This window comes from Odocoileus virginianus, chromosome 6, assembly GCF_023699985.2.
Source record: "Odocoileus virginianus isolate 20LAN1187 ecotype Illinois chromosome 6, Ovbor_1.2, whole genome shotgun sequence".
NCBI classification, from domain to species: domain Eukaryota; kingdom Metazoa; phylum Chordata; class Mammalia; order Artiodactyla; family Cervidae; genus Odocoileus; species Odocoileus virginianus.
The window spans coordinates 87,694,219-87,717,912 of record NC_069679.1 but is presented as its reverse complement, the minus strand read 5'-3'; the positions used below and the strand labels follow the sequence as shown (position 1 = coordinate 87,717,912).

The window sequence follows — 23,694 nt, the reverse complement described above, 5'->3', positions numbered from 1 at the left end:
TTGCTGGGGAATGGCAAACAAGGGCTAATGGTCGGTGGAAAGTTTCGTAGCCTTTAGTTCTCTGCATATTTTACCTGAGTGTAAAGAGATTTATTGTCGTTATGATTTATTTGCTTACTCTCTGGTTGCGGTGCGAGGGCTCCTCATGGGTGGCTTCTCTGGCGAAGCACAGGCTCCCCGCGCGGGCCCAGAAGCGGGGCGCGTGGACTCAGGTGCTCTGCCGAAGATGCGGTCTCAGTTCCCTGACCCGGGATCCAAGTCATGTCCCCGCATTGGCAGGCAGATTCTTAACCACTCGACCACCAGGGAAGTCCTCAGTTCAGTTCACTTCAGTTGCTCAGTCTTGTCCGACTCTTTGCGACCCCATGGACTGCAGCACGCCAGGCCTCCCTGTCCATCACCAACTCCCGGAATTTACTCAAACCCATGTCCATCGAGTTGGTGATGCCATCCATCCATCTCATCCTTTGTCTCCTTCTCCTCCTGCCTTCAATCTTTCCCAGCATCAGGGTCTTTTCAAATGAGTCAGTTTGCATCAGGTGGCCAAAGTATTGGTTTCAGCTTTAGCATCAGTCCTTCCAGTGAACACTCAGGACTGATTTCCTTGCAGTCCAAGGGATTAGGGAAGTCCTAAAGAGATTTTAAAATTCAAAATAAATGAATGTCCATTTTTTTAAAACAGAAATGGTTTTCTTTCTTACAGTTTTTACTTGTCTAAATCATACAAAGCTATATTGAATTCTTCAGAAATCTTGGCAAATAAGGCAAAGTATATAACATTAGAAAATTTTAACCCTAGGTTCTTTCTTCAAAGTATTAACCAACTGCATTTTGTTAATATTCACGTAACTAGTAATATAAAAATGAGCATTTGTGGCCACGTCAACAAGCATGCATCCTGTGTGGGGCGTTTCCTAGTTGCTGGGGATACAGAGGAATAGAAGGCAACCTTCCTGTCCTCAGAAACCAGCCTATGATCTATTTGGAGAAAAAGATCATGAAAAATAAATAGTAGCAGATTATTCACTGCCTGTTTCCACTAAGTCTAAATGTTAGTTACTCAGTTGTGTCTTAACTCTTTGTGACCCCATGGACTGGGGCCCACAGGCTCCTCTGTCCATGGGATTCTCCAGGCAAGAATACTGGAGTGGGTTGCCATTTCCTTCTCCAGGGGATTTTTCCCTACCCAGGAATCGAACCTGGGTCTCCCACATTGCAGGCAGATTCTTTACCTTCTGAGCCACCAGGCAGCCTCCTGGTTCCACTAGGTGAGCTGAAATAAGCAGTTCAGGAAAGGGATCAGTTCTTCGGGGCGGGTGGTCCTGCAGAGCACGAGAGAGGCTCTGGTCCCGGAAGGAAGGGGAGGACCTCACAGGTTGCCAAGGAAGTTTGCTTTTGCAGTTGCATTTCTTCCATTTCCCCTAAAATTATTATTAGAGCATACTGTTTGATTCCAAGATTCGCTTTGGTGTATTACAATGTCCTGGGGGACTGTTGGGATGCTGGGAAAGATCAACGGCAAAAAGAGAAGAGGATGGCAGAAGATGAGAAGGTGAGACAGCATGACCAGCTCAGCGGACACGAGTCTGAGCAAACGCCGGGAGACAGTGCAGGCAGGGGCGGGAGGACACAGCGTAGTGACCGAACAGCGACAACAGGAGAATTGTTAGGCTCCGGCCTCGTGGGTCACTTCCGACTGTATGTGCTCCAAAACTCCTGTAACGGTTCCCTGTTGTTCTTTTAGAGCTATTTTACAATAATATAATTCTAAGTTTCTTTTACAGTGAGAACAAGACTATTGCCAAAAGCAGACTAGAAGATAAAAGTATATTTCCTGTGACATAAATGTAGGGACCATTTCTTATCTCTAAGAGCTAAAGACTGTTCTACCTACACAGTCACTATTTTTCAGCATCTGTTCCTCACTGCAGCCTTGACTTGACACATTCACTCATGAGAATTTCAGAAAACTGAATCTGACTGCGATCAAGCTGGCAGAGTTCTTCCCTGAATTTATTTGACTTAATTATTTGGATTAGTCTTCAATCAATAGGAGTAAACATGACATTTCCGTTTAGTGTTACTTCTTCCCATTCATCATTTCCTGTCCTTGACTCCATCTCTTTCCACCACGTCTGTGCGCGCCCATCTCTGGCCTGCGAGTCCCCTTCGGGCAGGACCCATTGACTCCCTGGAGCTTTGAGCAGTGCTCAATGAAAACTCAGTGCGTGAAGGAAAACAGCATTTCACATATGATTAGAAAGAAGAAAGACGGAGGAGATTAGGTATGAATACACGTGTGTGATTTTAATTTTCACATGTATTTTTTAAAAACCATCTTAAAACAGTGTTTATTTGGTTGCCTCCAGTCCTTGTTGCGGCAGGCGGAATCTCTGGTGCAGTAAGCGGGCTCCCCTGGCGGCATCGGACTCTCTACTTGCAGTTCTCAGGCTCCAGAGCGCAGACTCAGCAGATGCAGCAGTTGGGTTTAGCTGCTCCTTGGCACGTGAGATCTTAGTCCCTTGACCAGGGATCGAACCCCTGCATTGCAACGCAGGACCACTGGACCACCGCTGGACCACTGGGGAAGCCCCCTAAACAATCCATCTTACCAAAGTAACCGCCTGCTGGTCTTACCTAGTCAGAAGCTAATCTTGATTTGAAGGAGGCAGGATTTATGAGCCTCTCAAGGAGGCTCATAGTTTTGAACATCAGTTATTTTGTAAGAAGGGCCTGTTCTCTGTGACATGTTAACACCTCTGACAAAGTGGATGTTCACATTTTAAAAGATCTTTGGCTGCCTCTTCTGCATAATTGAGATCTTTTCAGAGCAGCTTCTACACTATAGACTCCACATGTGTAGTTCAGATTAGTCAACACAACTAAAATCTGATGACCAGCTTTTCAAAATGTTCCTTCATTGTCCAGCAGGCAGCTTCCTGTCAGAATTCATTTCCCATTTGGAAAATATCTCTTTGGCCTGCAGACTTTTGGACACAATTCATCCTTCACATATTTGAGTCTGCCCCTTGTCATCCGTCCTTAGCACCTCAGATGCCAAAAGACCCTTTTGTAATCAGAGTGATAAAATCACCTTAAACGTCAGAGGAGAGAAAAGTAAGAAGAAGGTATGAAGATTTTTGTTCCCTTGATCTTTCTAATTTAAAAAATGCTTTTAGCATGCATCTATTTCTATTACTATAGTTTAAGAAATTAAAGTAATGACTGTTATGGTTGAAGCCAGATGTTTTGTCAGTTCCTTCAGTCTTTGGATAATTAGATTAAGCTTTGGCAGAGTTGCAGTAAATTCAGTTCAGTTTAGCAAATGGGGTGACCCTTTGGCTGGCCTCCGTTATTGCGGTCTCAACATGAACTGCCCTTTAGTTGCAATAAAGCAAGTGTGAGTGATCCAGATATGACTGCTGGGGAAATTAAAATTCACTGTGGAAGAAGAGTAGTTTGGGCAGGTATCGTCCCAGAAGGAATTTCATGCTGGAGAAAGGAGAAGGTTTGACTTACAAGGAGGGGAGTCGTGCCAGGTAAGGGGCACTGCGGTGGGATTCAGCAGGGCAGGTACTGATTCTTGGACAGGGATGGGACGTGAGAGAATGGTCTTCATCTGGCTTCAGGCTGCAGGATGAACCAGAGCTGGTCCCCAGGAAGCTACGGTAACTGTCCAGGGCTTAATCGAGGAGGTTGTTTCCAGATTAACGGGGATGCACTGGTGAAGAGGAAGTCAGATCTTAGGAATGTTACACAGAAAGAATCTGATAGCTTCCAAGGCTGATTGGATATTAGGAAGCAGCGCCAAGAGGACTGTCCGTGAGCTCCCAGGGCTGGGAAGCCTGAGTGGGTGGGAGAGCTGTCCATTAGCACCCACACCCGTGGTGCAGGTCAGGTGCTTGGTGAGGGTTTGATGACTGAGTAAATGGCCTGTCTTGTATTATGCTCCACCCTGGTGGTGGAGAGCCATCAGCCCAAGCATCAGAAGCGGCTATGAGCCTAAAACCGCGGAGGTCTCCGCGTCCCACTCCCCCACCTCTTAGTGTGGACAGAGGATAGACCGCGAAGCGGGCCAGGCAGAGGCCTGAGAGGGTGCGCGTGAGTGGGGAGGCGGGCAAGGAGTGGGCAGGAGAGAGCCCGCAATCTGCAGCTCCGTGAGAGCAAGGGGTTTCGGGAAGACAGGGTGGACGGAGGTGTCAAAAAATAAGAGGTCTAAGTTTGATTTTGTACCAGAGCAGGACAAAATGCTGACCCTTGAGGAGCCTCAGGAAAGTGGCAGGAGTGGATGCCACCTGGCAAAGACCCTGAGTAGGGAGGCGATGTTTGTACTACTGGTGCGACTGTAGACAAGATCCGTCCTTCGGTTATTTCCATCGATAAACCCCCTTGAAGGAAACCTGCTCCTTAGCTGACTTGTGTTGTCAGAAAATGCCAGTATGTCATTAATACCTGTAGCTCTAAAATGTACCTATTTCCACACTGTAACCCCAAAACATTATTTTTACAAACCATTTGAAGATAACATTTTTATTTTCTTTGATTCTACTCTTTCAAAATTTCGTTTATCCCTCTCGGAGATTTATTTCTAGGTCATTGATTCAGATTTCAAAACCAGCGTTTTCTATGAGCTTATTTTATGCCTACTAGAGTTGAAATTCAAGCATTTTCTGAGAGTAGCAGCTGAAATAGCTTCAAAGACATTTTTCACATCCACCTTGTTTTCTCCCTTTGCTGATTGTATCTTTTCAAAAACGCCCCAGATTGATAGCTCCTGAGATACAGTGGGCCTGTGGTAACAACACACACTTTTGAGAATTGAGAAATATACTCTGTTTTCGTCCTGGTTCTTGAAGAGGTCCCTTTACTCCTAAGCGGAAGCTTCCAGTCAAGGAAACAAGTACGTAAGAGCAGGAGTCACAGGACCTAGATTCAGCTCCCTTCTTTGTTGTGTGATCTTGGAGGTTGTAGTGGAGAGTCAATTAGGTCTCTTTAAAGAAAAAAAGCCTCAGAAGGTCCTTGCTGGTTATCCATTTTAAATAGAACAGTGTGCATGTGCCACCGACTCGAAGGACGCGAGTCTGAGCAAGCTCCCGGAGCTGGTGATGGACGGGGAGGCCTGGTGTGCTGCGGGCCACGGGGCTGCAGAGAGTCGGACACGACTGAGCGACTGCGCTGAGCTGTGCACGTGTCCATCTCAGACTCCCCAAATATCCCTCCCTCCCATCCTTCCCCCCCTTCCGGCAGCCACGGACCTACTGTATAGCCCGGGAAACTCTGCTCAATGTTGTGTGGCAGCCTGGATGGGGGAGGAAGGATACATGTACATGGATGGCTGAGTCCCTCTGCCGTCCACCTGAAACTACCACATTGTTAATCAGCTCTACTCTAATATAAAAAAGAGTTTGTTTGTTTTTTTAAACCTGCCATGGAATTTGCTACCAAAAGAAAACAATAAAATAAAATAAATCTCAGAATCTGTGAATATACTTTGTCATTTAACTTAGTCATCAAGCCCACCATATGGTATGATTCCACATTTGGAGATGTTCTGTTTACGGTGGAACATCATCTGCTCTTTGTTTGTCTGACTCTCTTATCCTTCTAACTGGATGATGTGTATTTTCTGGTATCCAGCAGCCCCCAACCCCCACACCCCAGCACCCAGCACCTATGGTGCAGATCAGGTGCTCGGTAAGGATTTGATGACTGAGTAAATGGCCTGTCTTGTATTATGCTCCACGCTGGTGATGCAGAACCATCAGACTAGGTATCAGAAGCGATTATGAGCTTAAAACCATGGAGGTCTCCATGTCCCACTCCCCCACCTTCAGTATTTGAGTTTCTATAAATCGGCCTTTCATATCCATACTTAAAAATATCCCCATCGGTCATGCTCATGTGAGAAGCACTGATCTACCATATGTGAGTTCCTGGAGGTCACAGATTATACTTTAGGATAATCTCTGGCAGAAAGTAGGTATATAGTGTTTGTGAACAAATGAATCTAAATTTTGAGATTAATGATAAATGGGAACAAAATGCTCCTTCTTTTGGTTGCAGGTGTAACACCTCGAAACATTAAATACTAATTTATACTACTCATAATAAACTCTATTTTTAAAGAAATGGAATGAATTGAATGCCCACATTACCAGTTCTGATAAATTTTAAAATTGATGGTTTGTCACCTAATAATTGTGGCTGGAACTCCTTTGCACTATTTGCCTAATTCCTACAGTTCAGTGATGAGTCATTGCCTGTCACTATTACTTGCCTTCCCATGTTGCTGTTCAGTCGCTCAGGCGCGTCTGACTCTGCGACCCCGTGGACTGCAGCACGCCGGGCTCGCCTGCCTTCACCGTCTCCCGGAGTTTGCTCGGGTCATGTCCACTGAGTCAGTGGTGTTAACTAATCACCTCATCCTCTGCTGCCCCCTTCTCCTGCCGCCTTCTGTCTTTCCCAGCATCAGCGTCTTTTCCAAGTATCTGCATCAGGTGGCCAAAGTATTGGAGCTTCAGCTTCAGCATCGGTCCTTCCAATGAATATTCAGGGTTAATTTCCTTTAGGATTGACTGGTTTGGTCTCCTTGCCTTGCCATACCCTTTGTTTTAATTGTCTTTAGGAAGTCACAACCTGTCCCTCTCTCTCACTGACGTGATTCTGGCATTTTACGCTGTGGTTTCTTGATAGGCCGTGATGTGAAGCCGGGAAAGGCGCAGGACCGGCAGTAACCCCAAGGGCTCTCGCGCTCATGGTCGTGTGTGTCTTATCTCTATTTTGAGTAGCAAATTACCGTCACACTCAGCAGATTAAAGCAATAAACATTTGGTATCTCGTGTAATACCTGTGGGTCAGGGATCTGGGAATGACTGGGCCGCTGGCCCTGGCTTCTCTTGCCCCCTGATACAGTTGCACTCGGGATGTCAGCCAGCACTGCCGTCATCTGAAGGCCTGACTGGGGCCGGAGGACTCGCCCCGCAGGTGGCTCCCGCAGACGCTGGGCAGCGTGGTGCCTCTCGTTCGCCTGAGGCCCCCTTGTCAGGGCTGTGCGAGGGTCTTCACAGTAGAGGGACCATCCGGTGTTTTGTTGGTGATTTCGTATATGGACTATCAGAAACAAGAGAAAGGTTAGGTCAGTGGCAGTGGTATAAATGTGGGTTAAAAAGAAACAGAACACCCAGCTTAACAAAAGTGGTAAGTAAGCCAGGCATCAGATGTTTACACAATTATCCCATTTCGAAGAAGTCCTTTCAGTTCTTCTCCATCATCTCGGTTTTCCATCTTCATGAAACTTGCTCACATCCTGATTCCGGCATTCATATGTTGCACACTTCTTGGTCCGTATCTGCCTGCCCCACTAGACTGGAAGTGCAAGGTGCAGAGCTGTGACTTTCACTCTTGAATCTCAGATGCTCAAGGCAGTGCCTGGCCCTTTGCTGAGCTTTACTATCTGTTGTTGAATTTAACGAGCCTCATACAACTAAATACCATTGTCTTCCTTTTCTCTGTAACACTGTGTAACTTGATTGAAGGTTTGCAGTTAGTAAGTGGCAGAGTTTGGGGTTCAAAGTAAGAGAGATTGCTCGAAGGAGACAGTTTTTGGATCAAATAAAAGAATATTGAAAATAAACTGGCCTATTGCATTTCGGCTACAAATCAATTTTTGGTGTTACTTGGTGCGCTTTCATCTCTAAGTGGTATGCAAAAAAATTTCTCACACCTAAAGTGCTAAGGGAAAGTCTCTTTCTCTACTTTTTTCAGGGATTCTACCCAGGTTGATTTGAAGGAATTGAACATGGTGTTTAGACATGAATTTGTTCAGTCGCTCAGTCGTGTCTGACTCTTTGCGCCCCCATGACTGCAGCATGCCAGGCTTCCCTGTCCTTCACCATCTCCTGCAGCTTGCTCAAACCCATGTCCACTGAGTTGGTGATGCCATCCAACCATCTCATCCTCTGTCGTCCCCTTCTCCTCCTGGCTTTAGTCTCTCCCAAAGGCAAAAAGATAGGACATTGAAAGATAAAGTCCCCAGGTCAGTAGATGCCCAGTATGTTACTGGAGAAGAATATGCTTCTGGAGAAATAGCTCCAGAAGCAATGAAGAGGCTGAGTCAAAGTGGAAACAGCACCCAGTGGTGGATGTGACTGGTGATGGGAGTGAAGTCCGATGTTGTGAACAGCAATACTGCACAGGAACCTGGAGTGTTAGGTCCATGAATCAGGGTAAATTGGAAGTGGTCAAACAGGAGATGACGAGAGTGAACATAGACATCTTAGAACTAAAATGGACTGGAATGGGTGAATTTAACTCAGATGACCATTATATCTGCTACTGTGGGCAAGAATCCCTTAGAAGAAATGGAGTGTCCATTATAGTCAACAAGAGTCCAAAATGCAGTACATGGGTGCAATCTCAGAAGTGACAGAATGATCTCTGTTCGTTTCCAAGGCAAACCATTCAGTATCACAGTAATCCAAGTCTATGCCCCAACCAGTAATGCTGAAGAAGCTGAAGTTGAATGGTTGTATGAAGACCTACAAGACCTTCTAGAATTAATACCAATAAAAGATGTCCTTTTCATCATAGGGTACTGGAACGCAAAAGTAGGAAGTCAAGAGATACCTGGATTAACAGGCAAGTTTGGCATTGGAGTGCAGAATGAAGCAGGGCAAAGGCTAATAGAGTTTTGCCAAGAGAATGCACTGGTCATAGCAAACACCCTCTTCCAGCAACACAAGAGAAGGATGTACACATGGACATCACCAGATGGTCAACACTGAAATCAGATTGATTATATTCTTTGCAGCCAAAGATGGAGAAGCTCCATATAGTCAGCAAAAACAAGGCCAGGGACTGACTGTGGTTCAGATCATGAACTCCTTATTGCAAAATTACAGATACGAAGTTGGAGATCAGTAAATGAGGAGGTTGTTATCAGACCCCCTGACTAAACTGATCACTATAGGAAGCCTTCCTGCAAGAGTCTGGGTCCTAAACTAAGGGCTCAGTGGACGAGTACATGCATTCAAGTGGTGTCGAACGTGCGAATCACCATGCGGATGGGGTGTGCGGTGGAGGCGGGTAAAACGTTGACGTGGCCCCCAGGCCCCTGGACTGGGGATCTGAGTGAGTGGTGGCCCCACTGAGTGGGACGGGGGACACAGGAAGGGGAGAGGAGAGGGCTTGGTGGTGGCGTCAGCCTGGGACGTGTCCGTGGGGGAGAGGAGAGGGCTTGGTGATGGCGTCAGCCTGGGACGTGTCCGTGGGGGAGAGGAGAGGGCTTGGTGATGGCGTCAGCCTGGGACGTGTCCGTGGGGGAGAGGAGAGGGCTTGGTGATGGCGTCAGCCTGGGACGTGTCCGTGGGGGAGAGGAGAGGGCTTGGTGATGGCGTCAGCCTGGGACGTGTCCGTGGGGGAGAGGAGAGGGCTTGGTGATGGCGTCAGCTTGGGACGTGTCCGTGGGACACCCAGGGCAGGTGTTCTGTCTAGACGTGGACCTCTAGGTCGGATGGCTCCATGAAAGAGAAGTCACCAGGCTCTCTGGGATAGGGCCTGGGGCTTAGATGTGTCTGATGATAGTTCATGGACTGTTGGTGTAGAAAGAGCTTCGGGGCACAGGCAGCCCTTCTTGGCTGTGCTGACCTTCTGGGAGTCTCAGCGTGTATCGTTACAGCTCACTGTCCCAGATGGACTGGGGAGAGTGAGTGCACTCTGGCTTGTGGATGTGGAAGGGAGCTGCCGCATTTCCTGGCCGGTGAGGGCCAGCACTCTGCCAGGTCTTGCAGAGGCTGCTAAACGATGCTTGCTTCTACTCGTGGTTTGGCAATCTTACATACCTCCTTTTTTTTGTTTTTTAATTTGCTATTAGCTTTCAGTGATGTTGGTATCTGTTCTGAAATGCCATTTGTTTCCCTTTTTAAAAGAAAGCACAAATTCTTCTTTTATTTTCTTGGGAATATGCTTGTTAATAAAACTTGGTTCTTCCATGTGGCGGTTGACATAGATGGTTGTACTGAGACCTCTTTGATTAGTCACTTACTGTCTGAGTCTGTGAATTATTTCAGATGTCCTCTCTCTCTCTGTCTTGATCTAAAGAGTTATCCTGAGACATAACGCACTTCGCTTTTATTATCTTCGATAAAACTTTACAGCTTATTCTCTTTTTTTGTGCTAATCTGATAGCATAATTAAAATGTCTGACTTCAGTTCTTTCCTTACAAATGCTGCCTAGCTGTTCTGCCTTTAATTAACTGAAATCATTCTTATGTAAACAAACACCAATTGCAGATTGTATTACCTATACTCCTTTCTTACGAGAATTTAAGTACATTCCTTGTTTGTTAAATTATAGTCTTAAAAAAGCAAGTGACATATTTTGTCATTTTGTATGATGCCAATAGCAAACAAAGGCTCACTTCTGTGTTTTTATTCTTGTTACACCTTTTATTTAATATTCACTTGCAGAGCCAGTGTGGGCAGGAAGAGGGGAGACAGGCTTTGGAGTCACACCAACTTGAAAATCTCAGCTCTGTCGCTTCTCACTGGCGCCGCTTTGGATAAAGTGCTTGATTCCTTCTCTGGGCCTTGGTTTCCTTGTAGGGAAAATGAAGGTGATAATATTTGCCTCGCAGATTATGGACATTCAGTGACACAGTGCAAGCTACATGCTTAACACAGTGCCTGACCCATAACAGGTGCTCAAGAAACGCCATCAATATCTATACCGACACAGTAGAAGACGTCCTTCCAGCCAGTTCAGCAGACTAGAGGGAGCTCCCAGTCCTTATGCTGAGCCATCAGGTGGATGCCGCAGCATGCGGAACATTTGTAACCAGAAGCTTCTCTGCAGCGCCTTCATGTACGTCTGCTCCAACTACCTGAGTGGTTTTCGTCCCCAGACCTGTTCTCTGTTGTTTGTTCTCAAACCTCTTTATGCCAGCTGAACTTGTCCTTGTAATTAGGTGATTTAATTAAATAGTAAGCAAACAGAATGTCAGTACAAAAAGACAGCTGCCTTTTTCTATAAAAAAAAATAAATTTTGGAAAGACTTAATAAAGGTAACTCAATAAATTGAAGAAAAACTTCTGAGGACCTCGAGTGGTCATTCTCATAGAGATAGAAAGTAGAATCATGGTTGACAGGGACTGCAGGGCAGGAAAACGGAGAGTTCTGCTTTAATGGGGACCGAGGTTCAGGCTTGCAGTGTGAGTTCTGGAGATGGATGGTGGTGATGACTGCAAAATGAGTGTGCCGCTTAATATGACTGAGCTAAGGTGGTAAATTTTATGTTATGTGTGTTTTATTACAATTTTAAAAATTGTTTTAATCTGTCACAGTAACTGTGGGTGAGAGAACTGTTAAAGACTGGTGAGCAGAGAATTTAAAAAGCTAGAGGAATTCCAAATCTAGGTTGTTTTCTAGTGGTCTTTTAAGTTTTCTTATTTTCAGGAAACCAAAATTGGAAATCATAGGTAATGCGTTTTAGGTGTAGTTCATTCGAGAAAGACAACAAATCATGCTGATCCATGTACCATTTCTCAAAGATGAGGGCTTTGGCATAGATCAGGATATAAGGAAATGAACACATGCTTATATTTAAAATGTTAAGTCAGGCATTTAAGTTACATGTGTGTCTTAGGGTGGGCTCCTGGGGAATAGACTGAGATGGAGATGTGCAGAAGCTTGTTGGGGAGTGAGCGCTCTCGGATTCAGGCCTGGATGGGAGTGAGGGAGGCAGGACCACGAGAAGGAGCCTGGACACCCAGGTGGGAGACTGGTGCCAGCCACCCTCCAGAGATGTGGCAGAGAGGCGTTTGCACGTGTCCTCAGGCACTGATCAGGCATTGGGTGTGGCCTGCCCCCCAGGGGAGCAAAGTGACTTCTGCTGGCTGCAGGTGGAGCCCAGGAGGTCCTTACCTGTCTGCTCTCAGCAGGTGACACTTTCAGGTGGGGATCCGATGGACCCCAGCATCAACCGCAGGCTGTGTTTATTTTTCGCATGTTTCGCCTTTTCAACAATTTTTTGAAAATCGGCCGATTGACTTCCTGATGGGAGGTGCTGGCTGTGGGGGGTCTGGGTCTTCCTCTGATGGGCGGGGCCAAGCTCAGTAAACCTTTAATCCAATTTTCTGTTAATGTGCAGCTGTATTTCCCCACTGGACTTGGCTGGAGGCCAAACTATGGGAGGGTCAATGGTGACCTTCTCCAAAAGGGCTTATGCCACTAAGTCCTGTGGCTCCCAGGACTGTGGCGCTCAGTGCCCCTGGCCCCACGGCAGGCTGCTGTCAACCCACGCCTCCGCCAGAGACTCCTGGACACCAGGGCAAGTCTGGCTCAGTTTCTTGTGGGGCCGTTGCTGCTTTCTCTGGGGTCTTGGTGCGCAGAATGTTTCGTTTGTGCCCTCCACGAGTCTGTTTCCCCAGTCCTGTGGAATTCTGTAATCAAATCCCATGGACCTTCAAAGTCAAATTTCTTGGGGATTCTCAGTCCCTTTGATAATGTGTGATCAAAGGATGGTGTGATCACTCACCTAGAGCCAGACATCCTGGAATGTGAAGTCAAGTGGGCCTTAGGAAGCATCACTGTGAACAAAGTGAGTGGAGGTGATGGAATTCCAGCTGAGCTATTTCAAATCCTAAAAGATGATGCTGTGAAAGTGCTACACTCAATATGCCAGCAAATTTGGAAAACTCAGCAGTGGCCACAGGACTGGAAAAGGTCCGTTTTCATTCCAATCCCAAAGAAAGGCAATGCCTAAGAATCCTCAAACTACCACACAGTTGCACTCATCTCACACACTAGCAAAGTAATGCTCAAAATTCTCCAAGCAAGACTTCAACAATATGTCAACTGAGAATTTCTTGGTGTTCAAGCTGGATTTAGAAAAGGCAGAGGGACCAGAGATCAAATTGCCAACATCCATTGCATCATAGAAAAAGCAAGAGAATTCCAGAAAAACTTCTGCTTCATTGACTATGCTAAAGCCTTTGACTGTGTGGATCACAAGAAACTGTAGAAAATTCTGAAAGAGATGTGACTACCAGACCACCTTACCTGCCTCCTGAGAAATCTGTATGCAAGTCAGGAAGCAGCAATTAGAACTGGACATGGAGCAACAGACTGGTTCCAAATTGGGAAAGGAGTACATCAACGCTGTGTATTGTCACCTTGCTTATTTAACTTATATGCAGAGTACATCATGCCAAATGCCAGGCTGGATGAACCACAACCTGGAATCAAGATTGCCAGGAGAAATACCAATAACCTCAGATATGCAGATGACAGCACCCTTATGGCAGAAAGTGAAGAGAAACTAAAGAGCCTTTTGATGAAAGTGCAAGAGGAGAGTGAAAAGGCTGGCTTAAAACACAACATTCAAAAAACTAACATCATGGCATCCGGTCCCATCACTTCATGGCAAATAAATGGGGAAACAATGGAAACAGTGACAGACTTTATTTTCTTGGGCTCCAAAATCACGGTAGATGGTGACTGCAGCCATGAAATGAAAAGATGCTTGCTCCTTGTAAGAAAAGCTATGCCCAACATAGACAGCATATTAAAAAGCAGAGACATTACTTTGCCAACAAAGGTCTGTCTAGACAAAGCTATGGCTTTTCTAGTAGTCATGTATGGATGTGAGAGTTGGACTATAAAGAAAGCTGAATGCCAAAGAATTGATGTTTTTGAACTGTGGTGTTGGAGAAGACTCTTGAGAGTCCCTTGGACTGCAAGGAGATCCAACCAGTCCATCCTAAAGGAGATCAGTCCTGGGTGTTCATTGGAAGGACTGATGCTGAAGCTGAAACTCCAATCCTTTGGCCACCTGATGGGAAGAGTTGACTCATTGGAAAAGACCCTGATGCTGGGAGGGATTGGGGGCAGGAGGAGAAGGGGACGACAGAGGATGAGATGGCTGGAAGGCATCACCGACTTGATGGGCGTGAGTTTGAGTAAGCCCCGGGAGTTGGTGATGGACAGGGAGGCCTGGCGTGCTGCGGTTCATGGGGTCAAAGAGCCAACAACTGAGCAGCTGAACTCACCTGAATTGGCTTTCAGTGCAGACAGCTTCAGACGAGAGCGTCTTCACTATTTATGCATATGCTCTTCTGAAGGTCTCACTGTGTTTAATCATTACATACACCAGTTGTCCTATTTGTGATATTGTAACTGTATGGCTTAATCACAGTAGATAAATGTGTGGGATGTGTTTAATGCTCAAATGATTTTTGGGACTCCATCAACTTCTAAATACTTTCCAGAATATATTTCAAGATTCATGAAACTTCAGAATTTTGCTTCTTAAATTTCCAGACTTCAGCATTTGATTACTTTGCGAGGGGGGTCGCTCAAACTCTCCATGTTTGTGTGAAAGGTCACCTTCCTCTCACGCCTGTGTCTGTAGTCTTCTCTTTCCAGATCCTTCTGTCTCTCCATCTGCCACAACTCACCGGCCACGCCTGGCCCCTTACTTCACATTTTCCATTTAGACCCGCATCTTAGTACTCATCCCAGGCTCTTGACATGAATGAGGGCCAATCTCCAGGACGCCCCAATTTCATTCTTAGACATGCTCTTCCAATCCTTAAAAGAGAAGTCCAATGTGTGTCTTTGTTTGTGGGGGTTTTTTGTTTGTTTTGTTTCCTCTGTTGGTTTTGTTTTTCTTTAATCATGTGTTAGCGTCCTGTGCCATAGCAGTAACTGTCTTCACGTTGTTGTATAACCAAACTCTAGAACCTTGTCAGTTTGCAAACGGAGACTCCCATTTGCTCTCCCCTCAGCCCTGGGCAGCCACCATTCACCTTTGTGTTTCTGTGAGTTAGACTACATGAGATACCTCATATCAGTAAAATCTTACAGCGTTTCTCATTTTGGACTGGCTTATTTCTCTCAGCAGCATGTCCTGAAGGGCCGTCTACATTTAAAAGGAACTCCCTTTCTTTGAAAGGCTGAGTAGTATTCCACTGTGTGAATAAACCACGTTTTGTTTATCCCGTTGTCCGTCAATGGACATCTGCGTCGTGTCCGCCTTTTGGTTATTGAGAATAAGACTCATGAATGTGAGTGCGCACGTTTTTATTTTTAAGTGCAGACATGTATTTTCATTTCTAGCAGCTTGCTATGCCCCAAATTGTAAATGCTAAAGAGGGTGTCTGACTTCCTTTGCAAGCGGGGCCATAAATATAGCACAGGGATAGTGTGATTACCCCACGCTGCCTCATTCTCCTTCCGCGCATTGGCACGTGCTGACCTTTTAGGAAGAATGCTATCCAGTCTCATTTCTATAATACTTAGCCCTTCATTTAGCCATGTTTCGTTGTTTCCCTTGGTTTCAAATTTTCTCTCTTTATGCGAATTGGGAACTGAAGCCTTTCATTTGACTTGAGATCTTGTGCATTCTGGAAGCTCATACATGTAATCGGGGAACAAATAAAGCAGCTGGAAGAAATCTTTCCTGAACAAAACCCAAGTGGGGCATTTGGGTGTGGGCCAGGATTTCCGCAGCTACCAAGGGAGATGTGAAAAGGCTGCCTTTATTACGACACGGACAAATCGCTTCTGGCCCCAGAGGAAAGTCCTTTAGGCGATGATCAGATAGAGGGTAGGGACCTTTGCACATTTCGTTGCCTGACCACAAAACAAAGTATTTATGGGAACCTTCCAAGGTCTCTGGTGTTAGTCCCTGGGTCGTGCCCGACTCTTCGCGACCCCATGGACTGTAGTCCGCGAGGCTCCTCTGTCTGTGGGATCCTCCAGGCAAGAATACCGGAGTGGGTTGCCATGGCTTCCTCCGGGGGGTCTTCCCGACGCAGGGATTGAACACGTGTCTCTTATCTCTCCTGCATCGGTAGGCGGGTTCTTTACCACTAGCGCCTCTGTGGTTAGTACACTAAGCCATAGTGGGAAATTCCGGGGCTGGTGGGTCTGATCCTGGCCTCTCACTAAATTGCTCTGTGGTCCCAGGGAAGACACTGAGAGTTTAATTTCCTGAGCTTCCATTCTTCCAGCCAAAATTCAGAACAGTGTTGTTTGTGTACATGTAGCCACTGAACAACTCACTAACAATAAACAAAGTCCTCTGTTAGCCGCTTCTTTACAGAGGAAAACGTTTAACGTCCTGCAGTGATCAAATCAAAATTTCACTGGACATCTTAAAAAGATTGGTTATTTATTGTATTTATGTATGTACCCTGATGCTGGGAGGGATTGGGGGCAGGAGGAGAAGGGGACAGCAGAGGGTGAGTTGGCTGGATGGCATCACCGACTCAGTGAACATGAGTTTGAGTAAGCTCCAGGAGTTGGTGAGGGACAGGGAGGCCTGGCGTGCTGCAGTCCATGGGGTCGCAAGGAGTCAGACACGACTGAGCGACTGAACCGCAACAATAGCTCAGACGTTTTAGCTTGCTGAGCCAGTGTTTTTGTGTAGCCCAGTTCAGTCCTGGGAGCTGTGACTCCTCCAAGCCCACATGGCTCGGTGGTGACATGTGTAGGAAGAAGGCAGGCGCCTTACTGGAGTGAGCCTCTTTCCTTCCCGCCTGCTCCAAGGAGCACCTCTCGGCACACCCCGTCACCGTCTCCCCTCACCCTCACACTCTGTCTCCCCGTGGCGATTCGCTGCTGTTCTTCCGGTCACTGTCTGGCTCCCCTCGTGTCCGTGTTCTGGGGGCAGGGACCCCGTCTGCTGGGCTCACTCGCGTCTCCCCAGCTCCCAGGACAGCACTGGGCACAGAGTAGTGCTTCTGCCTGTTGAACAGAAGAGTAGACGCTGCCGACTCCTCTCGGCGGGGTTCACCGCCATCAGCAGGGGTCACCTGTGTGCGGGGGAAGGCGGCCCACCACCACCCTTCCCTCCCGGGGGGAGCCTGGGCTCAGGGTGCTGGCCCCCACCCTGGCCTGTACCGTTCTTCAGACCCCTGGGTCAGGCTGTGGGGTTTCGGCAGGGGGGCGGTGGCTCCCCAGCCGAGCCCATAAACCCTGGGTCCCTGCTGACCCGGACGTTACCGGCGAGGAGCCCAGAGCCGACCCAGAGGCTTCCGAAGGCCCTGGTCCTCCCGTGGCCTCTGTCCCAGCCCTCGCCCAGCACATGGGGCAGAGTCCAGAGGGGTGAGCGGGAGGAGGGCCTGTTATTCAAATGCCAAGCATTCACCGAGTGCCTACTCTGTGCCAGCCACAGTTCTAGGATCGGGGGGCGCAGCAAGGAATAAGAAGAGCTTCCCTGCCCTCAGGAAGCTTATGCTCTAGTGGGAAGAACAGAGAAAAACAATAAATAACCATATGATGTACGTTAACCAAAGCACGAGGTGAAGAATACATAGGATAAGCAGACGCGGAAGGACGAAAGGGGCTTGTTTTTTGAGACTAGTCCACAGGAGGAGACGTCAGGCCAGCAGGAAGAATGGTGAGCGGGCGCCACGGTAGTCTTGCTGAGAATTGATGCTGGCCTGGGCTGGGCAGTGATGGACGTGGTGGTGGTCGGGGCCTGGTGTCCGGAGGAAGGTGCAGGCAGCGGGCTGGGATGCGAGGAGCCGGGTGGTGGGATACAGGGGACAGTCAAGGCGGACTCTGAGCTTGTGGCCTGAGAAGCTGGAAGGATGGAGAGGGGACCCCGAGGGGAGAAACAGGTTTTGGAAGAAGGTCAGGGGGTCAGCTTTGGCCACGATGCCTGTTACACACCCAGGGAATGCCAGGTAGAAAGACAAGTCTGAGGTCCGGGGCTGAGGCTGAGCTCCTGGTGGACAGAAGATTGGCCCTGGGCAGCGCCCACATCCCGATCCCACTCTGAGAGTGCCGTGGCACCCGACAAGGAGGAAGCACAGTCGTGCCTGGAAGTAGGGTGGCGACCAGCCAACTTTACACTGAGATGATTCTGGAAGATCCAGGTGAGTCCAGGGTAACCACCAGCGTTCTTTAATGGGGAACCTGGAGGCAGGAGAGTCAGAATCAGGGAAATGGCAGCAGGAGAAGGACTCAGGCCAACAGGACTGGCTCTGAAGATGGAGGAAGTGGGCCAGGGGCCAAGAGATGCCGGAAGCTTCTAGAACCCGAGACAGGCAAGGGAATGGATTCTCCCAAAGAGCCGTAGAAAGGAAGGCGGCCTCCTGCCACCTTGAGTATGGCCCCGTGAGACGCATTCTGGACTCCTGACCTCCAGAACTGCAATGTGATAAACGTGTGCTGCTGTAAACCACGCACAAAGCCATTTACCTGTTTTCCATTATTTTCCAGGTTCTTTTTTTCTATCCAGCCACCATCCTTGTCCAAAATGGTCTATCATTGTGAGCAATAGGAATGCAAAGACATTAACAATGAAACGGCTCTTACAAAAATAGGTTTTCTTGTTACAAAAACAACACATGCTTCTTACAGAAATTATAGACCAAAAAACACACACCATACCTCCCATTACTTAGAAAATCACAGTTAAAGCCCCTGGAGACCAGCTCGTCAGACCTGCTTCTGTGTCTGTGAGCCTCGTTCCGCTGAAACAGGGTCACGAAACCTGTGTCTTGGAGACCAGTGTAATTTGTGTAAGCCGTCTGCCAAGTGTCGCACTTTGCGCTGTTCCAGCTTAACTCCTGTGGTTTGACATTTAGTCTGTCCCGAGTAACCCCCTGTGAATAATGCCCACATTGAACGGTGAGGAAGAACCGGGTCAGACTGGGAAAGACGGCGGCTGGAGGGACGGTGTCCCAGGCCAAGGGCCCCGAGGTGGCGGGACCATGGGGCCTGGAGCAGTGGGGAGCTCTCTGCCCAGTGGAGCGTGGAGGGGAGACGGAGGGGGAGCTCGAGAGGCTCAGGTCTGCAGCCGGTCACCGAGCGGGATCCCTTCTCACACGGACTGTTCCCACCAGCAAACCACTGTCGGTCGCTTTCTCCCGATCTGAAAGAACGGGGTCTGGCCTTGAGGCCCACGAGTCTGCACAGCCTCTCCTGCAGTCCCTGGGTCAGGAAGACCCTCTGGAGAAGGAGATGGCGGCCCACCCGTGTTCCTGCCTGGAGAATCCCCCGGACAGAGGGCTCTGGTGGGCTACAGTCCATGGCGTCACAAAGAGCTGGGCACAAGTGAGCGATTTTCACTTTCACTTCTGAAGCAGAGTTGAAGGAAAGGTTGTCAGGATTGAGAAGATTGAGGGACTCAAGGCGTAAAATGGGGGTTGAGACCTCACACTGGGGTTCTTTCCGAGTCTTCCTCTGATGAGACTGCATCTTTTTGTCAAGCTTTGTTATTAATCCAAATGCTTATATCTCAAGAGGCCCCTCCCAGTTAGGGTGTAAACACGCCTGGTGGGAATGATACTGAAACTGGTGTTCTTGGCCAAGCAATAGGAATTGACCAGGGGCCAGACTGGAGACTCAGGCAAGGCTTTGTCGGCGCTCCTGCGCGGGCCGCAGAAGAGAGTGGCAACGAGTAGCAGGCCCCCTGCTCGCTCGGCGGGGTGGGGAGGGGGCTGCGTCGGCCCCCCTGGGTGCTGTTGCGTGCAGGGGGCCGGGGGCAGCGCCCTGCTTCTGCTCCTGATACCTAGTTTGTGCTCCCAGCTCTCAGAAATGGCAGTTGGGTTTTTTGGTCCGTTTTTGTGTCTTTCGGCGCAGAACTTGCCCCAGCCGCGCATGCACACAATCACGTCTAGCCCCAAACAGCTGCTCTGTGTGTCGGAGCTCCAGGAGTGGCGTGCCTGCGGTAAGCTCTGCGACAAAGCGTCCCAGGTTCCGGGCCCGCCTCAGCGAGCCACGTAGTCTTTGACTGATGCCTGAAAAATTAGATAGGATCTTCCAACTTGTCCTGGCATGGGTAGAGGAGGAATCACATAAAAGTCCTAGATGCATTTCTTCTCCTTTCAGGTGCTTGTGGTAATATGGAGACTAATACTGAAAAAAAATAGGGGGTGTGCCGCTCCTGCTTGCAGAAGAAGAGTGAGAATACTGTGAGCAGTCAAAGTGTGAGTCGCCCAGTCGTGTCTGACTCCTGTGACCCCGTGGACTTTCGCCCCCCAGCCTCCTCCGTCCGCGGGAGTCTCCAGGCAGGAACACTGGAGTGGGCTGCCGTGCCCTCTCCAGGGGATCTTCCCGACCCAGGGATCGAACCCACGTCTCTCGCGTTCCTGCACTGGCAGGCGGCTTCTTTACCGCTAGCGCCGCCTGCCAGCTGAGTGCTCGGTGTAGGTGATTCTTAGAGAATATCTGTGTGATTACTGTGGCCCTGCTGGGTCTGCGTCACTGTGTGGGCTGGCTCTGCTGTGGCGAGCGGGCCCCTCTCCGGTCTCGGCATGCGGCCGTCTCTGCGCAGCGGCTCCTCCCGTGGCCCCGGGCCCTACACCTCAGTAGTTAGGGCCCAGCCTGGGCTGCTCTGCGGCACGGGGAATCTTCCTGGACCAGGGACTGAACCCGTGTCCCTTGGATTGGCAGGCAAGTTCCAACCCCTGCACCACCAGGGAAGTCCTGTGTTGATGATTCTTTACCATCTCATAACCGTTCCAGTAGCTGGGCGCGTTTTCTCCATTTTGTAGATGACAGCTCTGACGGTTGGAGACCCTGCCCCGGTCAGTCGGCCTGTGGGTGACGGAGCCACATTCAGACCCAGGCCTCGTGCCTCCAGAACTTGGACCCTTGCTCCGCCGTGGCCGGGGAGCCGAGCCCAGCCTGTGCTGGATCCAGCAGGTTCCTGTCAGTGGAGGAGGAGGGGCTGGCCCCTCACCATCCCAGAGACACGCTCTTGGGCTGGGGTCTGGGCGGTGCCCACCGCCTGCAGCCTGCCTCTCCCCAGAGCACAGACTCTGCCTTCGAGCACCCACACAGCGCTGCTTTCTCACCAAGTGCCCTTCCTCCCAGGGAAGCACCTGAAGTCTTCCCATAGTCCCCCTGGAGGTTAAACCTCCGGACTCCACTTGCAAGAATGCTGCAGAATGGCAGGAAAGGCATTTCATTCTCTCATCGACTCTTGGAAATAGTAAAGGTTCGTTTCATTCTGACGCATGAGTATGGTGGAGCTTGGCTGTTCAGACTGCAAGGAGGTGGTTGTGCTGATGTGAAAGCTTTAGTTCAAGGATTTCTCAGTAAAGTGATATAAGAGGCATGCAAGGAGGGGCTTCCCTGGTGGGCTAGTGGTTAAGACTCTGTCTGCCAGTGTAGGGGACATAGGTTCGATCCCTGGTCGGGGAGGATCCCACAGGCCACAGGGCAGCTAAACCCGTGCACCCCAACTGCCGAGCCCATGCACCCTAGGACCCAGGCCCCACGGCAAGAGAAGGCACCACAGGGAGAAGCCCGAACGCCACGGCTCGCGAGCAGCCCCTGCTCCCTGCAACTAGAGAACGCCCCTCCCACGGCAGTGAAGACCCGGGTAACCAAGAATAAATAAATCTTTAAACACTCAGTCATCAAGACGCATAACATATTTTTAAAACAAGAGGCATGAAAGGAGAAGAGAGCATTTCTGGTGTGATGATAGAAACGAGTTACTCGGTAGGAAGCACTGCCTTGAAAATCATCCGATTTGCTTCCAAATTAATTTGCTATTTGCCAAAAGCTATTTTCAGGCAATGATACCTTGTCTTGTGCAGGCCTAACTTCAACTTTCATATTTGAAAGATGCATTTACCTAGGTCTTGTACTTGGATGAACTCCTGATGCGTATTCAGAAGGTACTAATGGAGAAAAATGGACTAGCACATGTCTTTATTTTATTCTTTTTTTTAGCACGTCTTTAAAACTGCAATATGTCGGTCCTTTCTCTCGGCTTGTAATCACTGACCGGATGAAGGTTTTTATTTGACCCCTGTCTTCAAGAGCACAAAAATAGTTCACCTTACCTTGTAAGAAGTAAAACAACAGACCAGTTTTTGTTTTACTTTCAAAGTTAGGTGCATTCCTAAATAATACCAGTTTGTATTAAATTCTTCCCCCTCCGCCACTGCCTCCTTCAACACACACATTGTGCAAAACACATAGCTAGTCAGTCCACCCCAGAATGGTCCAGAAAAAAAAATACCAAGCAGGATTTCCTTTACTCTTCATCATGGGGCCTGAGACCAGAGGGCTGATGCCCAAACCTGGGTCTCAGTTGTCGTTCAGTTGCTCAGTCATGTCCGACTCTCTGCGACCCTATGGACTGCAGCACGCTAGGCCTCTCTGTCCATCACCAACTCCCGGAGTTTACTTAAACTCATGTCCGTCGAGTCGGTGATGCCATCCTACCATCTCATCCTTTGTTGTCCCCTTCTCCTCTCACCTTCAATCTTTCCCAGCATCAGTCTTTTTCCAAAGAGTTGGCTCTTTGCATCAGGTACCCAAAGTATTGGAGGTTCAGCTTTAGCATCAGGCCTTCCAATGAATATTCAGGGTTGGTTTCCTTTAGGATTGACGGGTTTGATCTCCTTGTTGTCCAAGGGACTCTCAAAAGAGTCTTATCCAACAGCACAGTTCAAAAACATCAGTTCTTTGGTGCTCAGCCTTCTTTATGGGTCTCAGAAATTATATAAAAAATGAAACCAGGAAATCGAGATCCAACTAAGACTTTATTAAGATCCAGGTGTCAACACCCAGTAGTTGGAAGCGAGAAAGCCACTAGAGGCCCAAGAGTGACGAGCAGAGAAGTCGGCCATGCAGGAGGTGCTGAGGGTGGACGTCTGATGGGATGTGACCCAGAGATTCTGTCCATGTGATCCCAGGCCCGAGGGACCTGCGAGGTCAGAACCATTTTCATGACACTAAGGCAGTTTGCCTCGTCTCCCTCTGTGGACATTTGCATTGATGATGCAAAGTCTGTGATCAGTAACCCTGCTGAACTGTTTCATCTGGTCTTAGCATATATCAAGGCAGTAGCACCATACAAGTCATTGTATCCTTCATCACTTGGCCCTCACAGTTAAAAAAATAATAATAAAGTCAGTTTCACTTAAGAATATCCTGGATGAAGCAATAAAAACTTGCGTTATTAACTCTTAATCCTCAACTGCCCATCTTTTTTTTTTTAACATTCTGAGATATACCCATATAGCATTTCTATTCCATGCCAGGGCATGGTGGCTATCTCCAGGAAATGCACTTGCATAATTGTTTTTAAGTTGAGATCATGACTGGCCACTGTTTTAGTGGAATGCCATTTTTATTTGAAAGAATGACTGCAGAAAAACTACGGCTATTAAGACTTGAGTATTTGGTCGAAATTTCCTTGAAAATGAGCGAAGGGAGCCTGTCATTTCAAGGAAAACAGCTGTGACAGTATTTGTTGCCAAAGCTAAAATTCAAGCTTTCATGTGAAAATTAGAATTTGGGAAACTCATATCCACCACTGTGAACTTGACAGTTTCTCAATATTAAAAGACTTTATTGACACATTCAGTGGTGATACAAAGGTAGTTCTAAAAATATTGTATAATGAAATGTTTTAGAAGATCTGTGTAACTCAGTGAATTAATATTTTTCAGATAACCATGTATGATGTTACAAAATGATGATTGGGCAAAAGATCCATTGAAAGGACAAAATACACCAAAGGGTTTAAATGTAGCAGAGTATGAAAAGTTAATTGATATGGTCTCAAATTATACATTGTAGCTAGCCTTTAAGAAATTACTACTTATTGAATTATAGTGTGATATAAAAATAAGTATCTACAGTTATAGGAAAAGCCTATTAAAATACTCCTCCCTTTTCAACTATATATCTGTGTGAGGTTGTATTTTTTTTTATAC

General features: G+C 47.9%; 1 protein-coding gene across 9 annotated transcripts in view; it reads left to right on the top strand.

The window, feature by feature from the left end:
- EFCAB11 (EF-hand calcium binding domain 11) overlaps nt 1-23,694 on the top strand; it is a 163,857-nt gene that overhangs the window by 84,371 nt on the left and 55,792 nt on the right. The window contains exon 6 of one of the 9 annotated variants that reach the window (XM_020900234.2): nt 10,698-11,089. The exons of 7 other annotated variants lie outside the window; for them this stretch is intronic. In XM_020900234.2, coding sequence (XP_020755893.2) covers nt 10,698-10,770 — 73 coding nt within the window. In that variant the 3' untranslated portion in view covers nt 10,771-11,089. One more of the 9 variants, XM_070469779.1, reaches the window with a different exon arrangement.